This window comes from Heterocephalus glaber, unplaced genomic scaffold (assembly GCF_053883595.1).
Source record: "Heterocephalus glaber isolate CG9 unplaced genomic scaffold, H.glaber_assembly_v1.0 deba00001760, whole genome shotgun sequence".
NCBI classification, from domain to species: Eukaryota; Metazoa; Chordata; class Mammalia; order Rodentia; family Bathyergidae; genus Heterocephalus; species Heterocephalus glaber.
The window spans coordinates 300,682-311,927 of NW_028258457.1; the positions used below are offsets into that span (position 1 = coordinate 300,682).

Sequence of the window (11,246 nt, forward strand, 5' to 3'; positions counted from 1 at the left end):
GGAGGGCTCATAGTGGGGCATATTGGTCCACCTCTGTAACCCCAGCTACTCAGGAGGCTGAGCCAAGTAGGTTACAAGTTCAAGGCCAGCCTTGGCAATTTAAAAAGATCCTGTCTCACCAAACAGGATCCTGCATGCCTGGAATCCCAGATACTCTGAAGGCTGAACAATTCCAAATTGAGTCCAGCCTGGGCAACTGAGTGATTTAGCAAGACCCTGTCTCAAAAAATAAGATAAAAAGGTGCACACCTATAATCCCAGTGCTCTGAAGGCTGAGGCAGGAAGATCACCATGAGTTCAAGGCCAGCCTGAATTACATACCCAGACCCTGTCAAAACAACAAAAAGATAAAAAGGACTGGAGGTGTGGCAAAGTGGTAGAGTACTAGTATGAGGCCCTAGGTTCCATCCACAATACAAGAAAAACAAAACAGGAGCCAGGCATGGTGCCACAAGCCTGTAATCCCAGGACTCAGAAGGGCAAGACAGGAGGATAGCTGTGAGTTCAAATCCAGCCTTAACTACTCAGCGAGACCCTGTCTCAAAAAACTAAAAAAAGAGAGAGAGGTCCTTACTACTCAGAAGACTAGGGCAGGAAAACTGCAAGTTTGAGCCCCCAGCCTTGGTAATTTAGCAAGATTGTATCTTAAAATAAAATATTGGCTGGGAATGATATTGCATGCCTATAATCCCAGCACTCAGGAGGCTGAGGCAGGAGGATCACTGAGAGTTCAAGGCCAGTCTAGGGCTACATGGTGAATTCATGGCCAGCCTGAACTGCATATTGAGACCCTTGAGACCCTGTCTCAAGAAAATAATAAAATTAAATATTAAAAAGGCTTAGGGGGACCGGGGATTTTGCTCAGTGGTTCCGGCACCTGCCTTGAAAGCACAAGGTCCAGAGTTCGATCCCTGGTACCACAAAAAAAAAAAAAAGGCTTAGGGATAGGACCGGGGAATTAGGTCAGCAGTTCCAGTGCCTGCCTCAAGAATGCAAGGTTCTGAGTTCAATTCCTGGTACCAAAAAGAAAAAAAAAAGGCCTAGGGATGTAGTTCAGTGCAAAGGCCCTGAGTTCAACCCCCAGTACTGGAAACAAACAAGAAAAAAAGACACCAGGGATGCACATGGATAGAAGAAAGACCACATGAAGCCAGTCACAGTGGCACACATCTAATTCTAGAAATCTCAGAGGCTGAGGCAGGAGGATCACAAGTTCCACCTAGCAACTTAGTGAAATCCTGTCTCAAAATAAACAAATTTAAAAAGGGCTGGACAAAGGCTATACTTTCAGGGATCATTTCTACAGTTCCTTACTAGAGAAGTTTCTCTGATTATGTAGAGTACCAAGTAAATTGTTTAAAGCACCCTAAAAAAATAATAAAAAGGGCTGGACATGTAGCTGTGAAGGCCCCAAGTTCAATATCTTCAGTACCCCCAAAAAAAGACAGAGAGAGAGAGAGAGGGAGGGAAGGAGGAAGAAAGGAAGAGGAAGGAGAAGGGGAAGGGAAAGGAGAAAAAGATGGGGAGGGAAGAAAAAGAAGGGAAGGGAGAAAGATGGACCATATGAGGATTCGGCAAAAACACAGCTGGAAATGTAGCTCAGGTGTGGAGTCTAACATGCATGAAGCCCTAGGCTCCATCCACGGCTTGGCAAATAAATAAATGAATACACATTGAGAGCTGCTGGGAGTGGTGGCAAACTCCCCAGCATTCAGGAGGCTGAGGCAGGAGGACGGCAAGTTTGAGGGCAGCCTGAGTTACATAGTGAGTTCAATCCCAACCTGGACTACATAAAAAGAACCTATCTCAAAAAAAAAAAAAAAAGCCAGATGTGATGGTGCGTACCTGTAATCCCAGCACTCTGGAAGGCTGAAACAGGAGAATTTCGAGTGTGAACCCAGCCTGGGCAATAACAACTTAGTGAGACCCCATCTCAAAATAAAAATAATAGCTGGTGGCCTTAATCCCAGCACTTGGGAGGCTGAGGCAGGAGGATCACCAAGAGTTCACGGTCAGTCTGGGCTACATAGTGATTTCAAGGCCAGCCTAAACTACAAAGCAAGACCCTCTCAAAAAACCAAATACATAAATAAATAAAAAGTGCAGGGGATGTTCAAAAATGAGGGTGGGGGTGGGGTGTTTTTAACATTCGAGCTGCGTGCTGTAGGACAGTTAGGGAGGGTGCAGGGCAGTGAGTCCTGGTGACCCTCGTGTAGGAGCCAGAGGAGAGGTCATCTCAGGGGCCAAGGAGGGGATGGAAGTGTCCAGACTGAGAGCTTGGTTTTCAAGCCGCTCTGATGGCACCTGAGATGGCATTAGACATGAGGGCACCAGAGAGAAGGGGAAGGGGGCATTGGGATTGGGCCGCACAGTCCAGGGGGCGTCCGGCCAGGACAGGGTGAGATGCCTGGAGGGAGGCACACTGAGGACAGAGGGGCCCTGGGGTCTGGAGCTCAGAGGAGAAGTGGACAGGGTTGGGGACCAAGGCACCATCAGTACCAGGGGGGTGGATCCAGTCACCACTGGTTGACCCCAGGCAGTGTGGACAATGCAGACAGAGCACAGGGAACCATGGCTGGGAGCCCTTTGGGTGCCGTCATCAGTGGCAGAGGCTGGTGAGGGCTGGTGGGGACAGTTAGCAGGGAACCCAGCGGATGCCCACGTGACACCAGAGCAGCCTCTGGACCTCCTGGGGCAGGGACTCCCTCTGCCAAGGCAACTGCTTCTGCTGCTGCTGACATTTCACTGGGTCCTGGCTTCAAAGTCTCTGTGGGTGGGGAGGAGAGGGGTGGAGAGGCTGGGAGATGTGGCCAGGAGCCAGAGGGGTGGCCGTCGCAGGAGGATCAGCACGGCTTCCGCAGGACTCTGCAGAGAGGTACCTACACTGATGGTCCACGGCAACAAGGGAGGAGCATGGGGACCCTCAGGTGGCCCAAGGATTGCTCACACTCTGCCCACCCTCCCCAGATGTCCAGCAAGGTGGCCATTGGCAGTGACATCGGCCAGGCCCGTCGGGCCGTGGAGCAGCTTCGGATGGAGGCAGGCATCGAGCGCGTGAAGGTGAGGGCAGACATGGGCGCAGGGGCGGTGAGAGATGGGCACCCCTGGGTGAGGGGGCAGGGGTCCCAGCTAGCTGGCTCGGTCTGCAGGTGTCCAAGGCAGCCACCGACCTGCTACAGTTCTGCACCGAGCAGGCCAAGAGCGACCCTTTCCTTGTGGGCATCCCAGCCGCTACCAACCCCTTCAAGGAGAAGAAGCCCTGCACCATCCTGTGACCCCATGGCAGTGCCACCCATGGCCCCATATCCCAGGGGGCCTCAATAAACACAGCAATTGCTCCTTAGGGGCGCAGCTTGACTGAGCTGAGATGGGAGCACAGGGACGGTGGCCTTGTGGGGGCCCAGCCTCCCTCCCCACCCCAACCAGGGTCATGCACACCCTGAGGCCACAGTGCCACCAGCCCTTCCCCACTCCTCAAGAGTAGCCTGGGCAGATGGCCACTGCCACCACCCTTCAGACACAGATCTGGGGCTCAGTCACAGCCCACACACATGCACAGCCACATGGTAATGTCACACACAGAGAGGCACGGATAGACACAGTGCCCAGGGTCTTCAGCCCCACCCCCACAGCAGTGTCTGTCACATGCACCCAGCCCAGGACACCGTCTTCTGCTCAGTCCCATGCCATACACCCCACGATGTCCCACACAAAGCTCCCCAGGGTGCAGGACCTGTGTGGTGCATCAGGTTTATTCTCCTGAGCTCTCAGCTGGGACAGGGGCATTCATGTCACAACCAAACTGGGGCCCAGGGGTGAGGAGCAGCCCAAGTGGCTCAGAACCACAATGTCACCTCCCCCAGCCACAGGGACCAGCCAAGGGGCCCGCCTAGCCATGGCCAGCACTCCATGTGTCCTGAGCCTGTGGGTCAGGGGCAGAGGCAGCACCAGTAGGGGTCAGGTCCCCCAAGAACAGAGGCCAAGGCTCAGCCCGCCTGCTGGCAGTATAGACCAACATGTACATCCGCATCCATGTGCTCAGGCCTGCAGCCTCCAGACCTCTAGCGACAGGCCCCCGGATGCAGCCACCACCACGTTGCCTTCAGCACAGATCTGGGCAGCAGGGACAAAGGAGTCAGCAGACAGCAGGATGGGCTCTGGAAGGGCAGGACAGGGCGCGGGCAGGGCCTCACCCCATTCAGCACGTTATGGTGGCTGCGAGTGCAGATGGTCCTGGGTGGGTCTGTAGGTACATGCACCTGATGGGGAGCAATGGGCAGAGGTCGGGAGATGTCCCCCGATCGAGGACAGTGGGGAAGTCATGGCGGGCCATTGTCCTCACCCGGATGGTCTTGTCAGTGGACGTGGTGTACAAGGTCCCCAGCGAGTGTTTGATGCCCGTGATCTGAGACTTGTGGCCCACATCAAAGGACTACAGGAGACACAAGTGACAATCAAGGACAGTCCCCCACACAAACACACACACATACCACTCGGGGCAAGGAGAGGATGGGGAGGAGGGCAGGAAAAGAACAGGAGGCACGGGGGGCCCTGCAGACCCGGACAAGCTGGAAGCAGCCATCACGGTTGGCAAAGACGTGCACCAGGCCCTGGTTGTCACCGGCCCAAAGCTGGGGTTCCTGGTAGGACATGCAGAGCAGGTAGGAGTCCAGCTGTGGGAAGGATGTGGACAGAGTGCTCAAGTGAGCGGGGGATGGTAGCTGGGTCTCCTGTCCCTGGGGAGGGGAGGAGAAGGGAAAGGAGGCGCCTACCTGCAGCCTCTGCAGAACGCTGTTGGTGCGGCGGTCGAACACCACCAGGGTGTGGTCCTCACTGCCCGAGATGATGTGTCTGTCGTCGGCCAGCAGTGCCAGCACCGCACTCGAATGCAGCCGCCGGCTCTTCAGCAGAGCTGGGCCCGCTTGGCAGGTGACGTGGGCCAGGGAGGGGGGACATCAGAGCCCCTCAGAGATTCCCAGGCCCTCTTGGAGATCTCAGGCCACTGTGTGCCCTGGCAAACCTCTTGGGTTGCTCAGCCCCCACCCTGCAGCTGACAGTCTCCTGGGCTCCCTCCCAGCTGGATCCAGGATCCCCAGGTCTGGGCTCCTTCCTTCCCTCTGCCACTTCCTCTTCTCCCACCCCAGGCCTGGCTCCAGCTCTTCGTGTTCAAAGGGTACTCAGTGACCCTCCAGTTTCACAAAAGAAGAATGAGTGAATAAACCACAAAAAAGACTTGTGAGTCAGGCAGTCTTTGTTCTAGATATTTTAGGTTTCTTTTGTTTTTGTTTTCACTTTTTGGGGGGTACCGGGGATTGAACTCAGGACCTTGTGCTTGCAAGGCAAGCACCAGAACCACTAAGCTAAATCCCCAGCCCTGTTTTTGCTTTTCTGAGACAGGGTCTTGCTATGTAGTCCAGGCTGGCCTTGAACTCACTATGTAGCCCAGGCTGGCCTCAAACTCATGGCAAGTCTCCTGCTTCAGCCTCCCAAGTGCAGAGATTAAAGACACATACCACTACACATGGCTTGTTCTAGATGATTTATGTAAACTAACTTATTTAATCTGATTTTTTTTCCTGGCATTGGGATAGACCCTGGCATGTGGTAGACCAGAGCTCTACCATTGACCCTCACCCCAGATCTACCAATGTGTTTAGTACCACCCCTGCCATTAATCCCAGGGCTGGTGGTGTTACAAGGATTCGGATCTGGGGATGGACACAGGGCTCCCGCGTGCTTAGTACACGCTGTACCACTGATAGGGAAACAGGCTCCAACTAGCCTGGGGTCACACAGCCAGGAAATGCGGAGCCCAGGTGGTACCCCCAGCCCAGAGCCTACCAGGTCTTCCCTATGCCCACTGCCCCAGTTGCCTGTGTGGCCATGGCACAGCCCAAACCTCTCTCGGGATGAGCAGCTGGCTGGGTGACTTCATCACCTTCCCAGTATGACTCCGAAACCCCAGAACCCGGGGCAGCCCTGTGTTCCCCACCTGGGCCCCAGGACCCCCAGCCCACCTCTGGGGTCGTAGATGGTCACCTTCTTGTCATAGGAGCCAGCCACCAGGATGTCAGGCCGGTAGGAGAGGCACAGCACAGCCGCCTTGCCCCTAGGGACACATGGACCACAGTGCTGGGCCAGTGACCAGGCAGTGCCCTGGCCACCCCACATCCCTGCTAGACTCCCTCGTACTTTATCTCACCGAACTGCTGCCCATCAGCTGCCATGTCCCACAGCTTGACCGTACTGTCCCAAGAGCCAGAGCACACTCGGTAATCCTGGGCTGCCAGTGACCACACCCAGCCCTGCAGGATGAGCATAGCAGTCACATCAGCCCTCTCTTCCCTACCACCCATGGGGGCAAGGCTGGATCCTTCCTGTTTTTGCAGAGGAGGCTCAGAGAGGTCACCAGATTCATCCAAAGCCACACAGCCTTCCTTCCCTACTGTCCACTGTGAAGTACACTGCCATACAACACACAACTCTACCTTTATGTCCCCATCCCACAGATGATGAGACCAAGATTTGGAGGAGGGAGGAAGGCAACTGACCCAATAACCCAGTGCCAGTCCAAACCTGGGGCTCTCTGGCTTCAGAGCCTGGGACATGCACACACACACCCCTCCCCAGGAACATCCCTCATTTCTGCAGGGACTCAGCACCAGTGGTAGTCTTAGGCTGTGTGGAAATGTGATTCAGAGTGCAGCCTCAGTCTAGAGCCATGGCAATACCACCCTGCACTCGCCCGATCTCATCTGATCTCAGAAGCTAAGCAGGGTCGGGCCTGGTTAGTACTTGGATGGGAATACAGCCTCAGCTGGGCGTGGTCGCGCACACCTGTATTCCCAGCACTCAGGAGGCTGAGGCAAGAGGATCTCGTGACTTCAAGGCCAGCCTGGACTACATAGCAAGACCCTGTCTCAAACAAACAAACAACAACAACAAAAAAAAAATAGTGCAGCCTCAGCTGGGTGTGGGGACATAGGCCTGTAATCCCAGCACTTGGGAGACTGAGGCAGGAGGATCACAGTGAGTTCGAGGCCAGCCTGGGCTACATAGTGAGACCCTGTCTCAAAAAATAATAATAGGGGCCAGGGATTTAGCTCAGTGGTTCCAGCGCCTGCCTCCCAGGTGCAAGGTCCTGAGTTCAATCCCCAGTACCAAAAAAAATTAACAATAATAATAATACCAATAATAATATGTCCAGAGTATGGGCAGCTGATGAACTTACTCCTTTACTCCTCACCAAAACCTCTGAGAAAGGTACTATAACGTACATATCCTCCCCACCACCACCACCACCACCACCAAGAATCAAACTCAGGACCTTGCACCACTGAGCTAAATCCCCGGCCCTATATCCTCTTTAAATATAAATTTTGAGAGTAAGCCACAGAGAAGTTAAGTCTCTCACCCAAGGTCACACAGCCAGGACATAGCAGAGTAGACATTTGAACCCAGGACCTACTCTGTTGGCCATGTGCCTGGACCACCTTGCTGACTGGTGGAGGTGCCCTTCCACTATCACTTTTTTGCTTGTTTATTTTGAGTCAGGGTCTTGCTATGTAGTCCAAGCTCCCCCTGAATTCACTATGGAGCCCACGCTAGCCTCAAACTTGTGGAGATCCTCCTGCCTCAGCCTCCTGAGTGTTGGGATTACAGGCGTGCACCATCATGCCTGGCTCTCTGCCACTTCTCATGAAAGTGCTGAGAGCTGGTGGTCTCCAAGGGTAGTCTCCTTACTACCCCTCCTGGGCCCCTCGGGGTATAGCTGAGCACTTATGTGCCAAAACCTTCAACACATTCATATTAACACACAGTTCATCTCCACTCATTCTCATCCTCACTGCCCACTGCACAGAAGTGGAAACTGAGGCCCAGAAAAGTCACATCTCACCCAAAGCCACACAACAGTAGCATAGTCAGATGCAAATCTACAGTCTGGCACAAAAGCCCTGGCTCTTGCCAAAAATGGTTGCACACTCCTGTAATCCCATCACTTGGGAGACTGAGGCAGGAGGATCACCATGAGTTTCAGGCCAGCTTGGGCTACATAGCGAGACTGTCTCAAAACAACAACAAAACCCCAGGCTCTTGGCCAGCAGACCCTACCCGCTCCTCCTGCCTCTTCCCTGCCATGGCCCCTCACCTTATGAGTACTGCCCTTCTGGGTGCCCAAGGCCTTGACCAAAACCCGGCTGGGCTCTGCCCCAAGCTGCCGCAGGTCCCACAGGTTGACGTTTCGATCTCGAGAGCCCGAAAGACAGAGTGTCCCACCCTGGGAAAGCAGCAGGAGATGTTGTTGGGGCCCCCAGGGTACCCCTGTGCCTGGCCCCCCACTGAGCCCACCTCACCTGAAGCAGCAGCACTGAGTCAATGGAAGCAAAGTGCCCATCAGCCAGGCAGAAGTATTCAGCTTGGCGCCCATCTTCAGCCCAGTGTGCCAAGTGCTGCTCCAGCTCAATGCAGGCAGTTGGCCAGTCGAAGTCCTCCTCTGTAGGGCACCATGAGCAGGGCCCCTGGTGGGTACCAGCTACCAGGGAGCCCAACCTACACCCAACTTAGATCCCCAAGTGGGCCTGGCATAGTAGCACACGCCTGTCATTCCAGCATTCAGGAGGCTGAGGCAGGAGGATCACTGTGAGTTCGGAGACAGCCTTGGCTACATACTGAGCTCAAGGCCAGCCTGAACTACATAGGAGACCCTGTCTCAGACAACAACGACGACAACAACAACAACAACCAGCTAGATCACTTGCCCCATCCCAAGCATGCCCAGGCTCTAACCTTGGGGCCACCTGACTACCTAGCTCCCAGGCAGGTTAGTAATACTCCTCATCCTTGTTTCCAAAAACTGGGACTTCCACAACCTTCTTCCAGAGGGAAGGGAAAATGAAAAGAATTAGGATGTGCTATATAACAACTCCCTATGAACATAATCATTATGTACTGCAAATGTATTAATAAAAATAAAAATAAAAATGTAGCCAGGCATGGTGGTACATGCCTAAGTAATCCCAGCATTTGGGATTTGTATCCCAATCCTGACCTTGAACTCACAGTGATCCTTTGGCCTCAGGCCAGTGCTGGGATTACAGGCACCACCACGCAGGGCTCCTCTATTTTTTTTCTGAGGCAAGGTCTACTACTGTAGTCCAGACTGGCCCTGAACTCCTGGAGATCCTCCTGCCTCAGCCTCCCAAGTGCTAGAATTCAGACATGCATCACTGCACCTAGCACAAGCATCTATATTTTTCAAGCTTTTGGGGAGAGTCCAACTGCAGGGTACAAATGTCAATACTTTGAGACTCACTGATGCAGGAGCCCCGCCCCTCTGTGGAATCAGTTTCCTGGTTAGGGTAATCAACTATCCAATTTGTTCCTTTTGATAATATCAGGATCAACAATATCAATGCAAGGTCCTTAAACTGTCTTCTTCCCCAGGAACCAATGAATGCGGGAAGGAGTGAACACCACCCCTTGTCTAAGAGGACAGTTTAGACCCAGGGCTTGAAGGTCTGTAGTAGCTGGTATTAAGTATTTCAGCCCCTAAACCTTAGGCTCCTTCAAGGGTTACAGACTCCAGAACAGAGTACCCTGCCCTACCTCTCCTGGGCCAAGGCTGTGGGGGCCAAAGACTTTGACACCACCAGAAACCACCTCAACCTCCAGCCAGAGCCAGAACAACCAAAAAGCCTGCATCAGACTCCGTGCACCTGGCAGCTGGATGCCCCTGCCCCACCACAAGCCTGCCCTGAGCGGGCCTCCCTGGCCCCCACCTTCCACCACTGGGTAAGGCGCGCGAACGCGGCGCTGCGCTCGGAGCCTCCAGGTGACCTGGTCGCGTACAAGGTCGCGCAGTGCGTGGCACACGCGCGACAGGACGTGGAGCACGAGGCCCGCGTCCAGGTAGGCACAGATCTGGAGCAGCAGCTCTGGGGGCAGGCTCAGCAGGCCCGGTGGACCCACAGTCGGGACCCTGGACGCAGTCCTGGGCTCCAGGGCGCCAGGGGCGGCTGCGGGCGTGGACAGCACCGAAGCGCGCGGGGGAGCCAGCCCTGGCTTCAGCGGGCCGAACACGCGGGCCACGTAGGCTTCGGCCTGTGCGTCGGGGTCGGGCTCCGGTTCTGGGCCCGAGTCATCGTCAGAGACGCGGGGATCTTCGCACTGCCCTGGAGGAAGCTCCATGGCGACCGGGTGGGCGCGGCCCGCCCGGCGCAGTCAGCCGCAGGCCTCGCGTCCCGTCTCCTAGGCAGCGCGAGGGCCCTTCCGGCGGGGCCTGATGACGTCAAGGAGCCCACCGGAAGCAAGGGGACAGGGAAATTGGCCTGGGACTGCAAAGTGCGAATTCCTGGTTCCTGCTTTTTAAAACGCGCGCTCTTGTGACCCTGAGGCAGGTCAGTTTTATTTGGAAGACTGTGCTTGCAGGACCTGCAGCTATTTCTTACTTGCCCCAGTGCGTGCAGCCGGCAGCTGAGCTGAGCCTTCCTCAGAACGTTTTTTTCTGGAGACAGTCGCCCTGTGTAGCCCAAGCTGGCTCCAACTCTTAACGTCTGTCTCAGCCTCCCGACTGCTGGGATTACATGCGTGTGCCACTATGTCCGGCAGGTTAGAAATTTTTCCCACCTTTTAAAATTGGTTTTACGAATTAGTTTCATTTTGGCATTCATACGTGCACATAACATACTCTGATCATTCTCACGCACACACACAACCTCCGGGTTGGACTCCGGGTAAGACTGACCTATAATCAAGAATTACCGGGGGCCCGGGATTTAGGTCAGTGGCGCCGCGCCTGCCTTGCAAGCTCAAGGTCCTGAGTTCGATCCCTGGTACTGAAAGAAAAAGAATTTACTGGGTTTGGTGCCACAGACCTGTAATCCTAGCAATAGTTGAGATAGGTGGATCACCAGGAGTTCGAAGCCAGCCTAAACTACATAGCAAGACCCTGTCTCCAACAAAACAAAGAACCACTTTATTTTCAAACTTGAAAAATTACTTCAGCATATCTGAATTATCTGTATATTAGTCATGGTAATTTATATAGTAATAAACATTTGCCTTTTGTGTTAAAAGAAAAAGTGCTGCAAGGCTTTGTCCGTTCCACCAGTTGAGTGTACTGCCCTTTAATGAGCTGTATGTAGGTCTCAAGATATTATTCCCCTCACATTCACCTTCCCATTTTAAAAGGTAGGAAACAGACTTGGGGTCTCAAGGCTCATTTCCTCCGTCTTTCATTTACTTCC

At 54.1% G+C, this 11,246-nt stretch overlaps 2 protein-coding genes and 1 pseudogene across 6 annotated transcripts; 2 read left to right on the top strand and 1 right to left on the bottom strand.

Annotated features, from left to right (window-relative positions):
- The first annotated feature begins 1,275 nt into the window (after window positions 1-1,275).
- LOC147821152 (small nucleolar RNA U3) lies at window positions 1,276-1,354 on the top strand (annotated as a pseudogene).
- A 1,450-nt stretch (window positions 1,355-2,804) lies between these two features.
- Gng14 (G protein subunit gamma 14) lies at window positions 2,805-3,403 on the top strand. The gene is made up of 3 exons (XM_021250339.2): window positions 2,805-2,875; window positions 2,968-3,060; window positions 3,150-3,403. The coding sequence occupies exons 2-3, from the start codon at window positions 2,968-2,970 to the stop codon at window positions 3,273-3,275; spliced, it is 219 nt and encodes a 72-aa protein (XP_021105998.2). The 5' UTR covers window positions 2,805-2,875; the 3' UTR covers window positions 3,276-3,403.
- Window positions 3,404-3,734: 331 nt separating this feature from the next.
- Fbxw9 (F-box and WD repeat domain containing 9) lies at window positions 3,735-11,064 on the bottom strand. 5 transcript variants are annotated; one of them, XM_004872376.4, is made up of 10 exons: window positions 9,780-11,064; window positions 8,355-8,494; window positions 8,150-8,278; window positions 6,193-6,305; window positions 6,018-6,109; window positions 4,773-4,921; window positions 4,560-4,673; window positions 4,343-4,432; window positions 4,194-4,259; window positions 3,735-4,113 (listed from the first exon to the last, which is right to left on the bottom strand). In XM_004872376.4, exons 1-10 carry the CDS (start codon window positions 10,186-10,188, stop codon window positions 4,039-4,041), a joined length of 1,377 nt encoding a protein of 458 aa, XP_004872433.1. In that variant the 5' UTR covers window positions 10,189-11,064; the 3' UTR covers window positions 3,735-4,038. The 5 variants fall into 5 exon arrangements, with proteins under 5 accessions (XP_004872433.1, XP_087057635.1, XP_087057634.1 ...); XM_087201509.1 differs by having other exon boundaries at window positions 8,355-8,533; XM_087201508.1 differs by lacking the exon at window positions 8,150-8,278.
- Window positions 11,065-11,246: the final 182 nt, after the last annotated feature.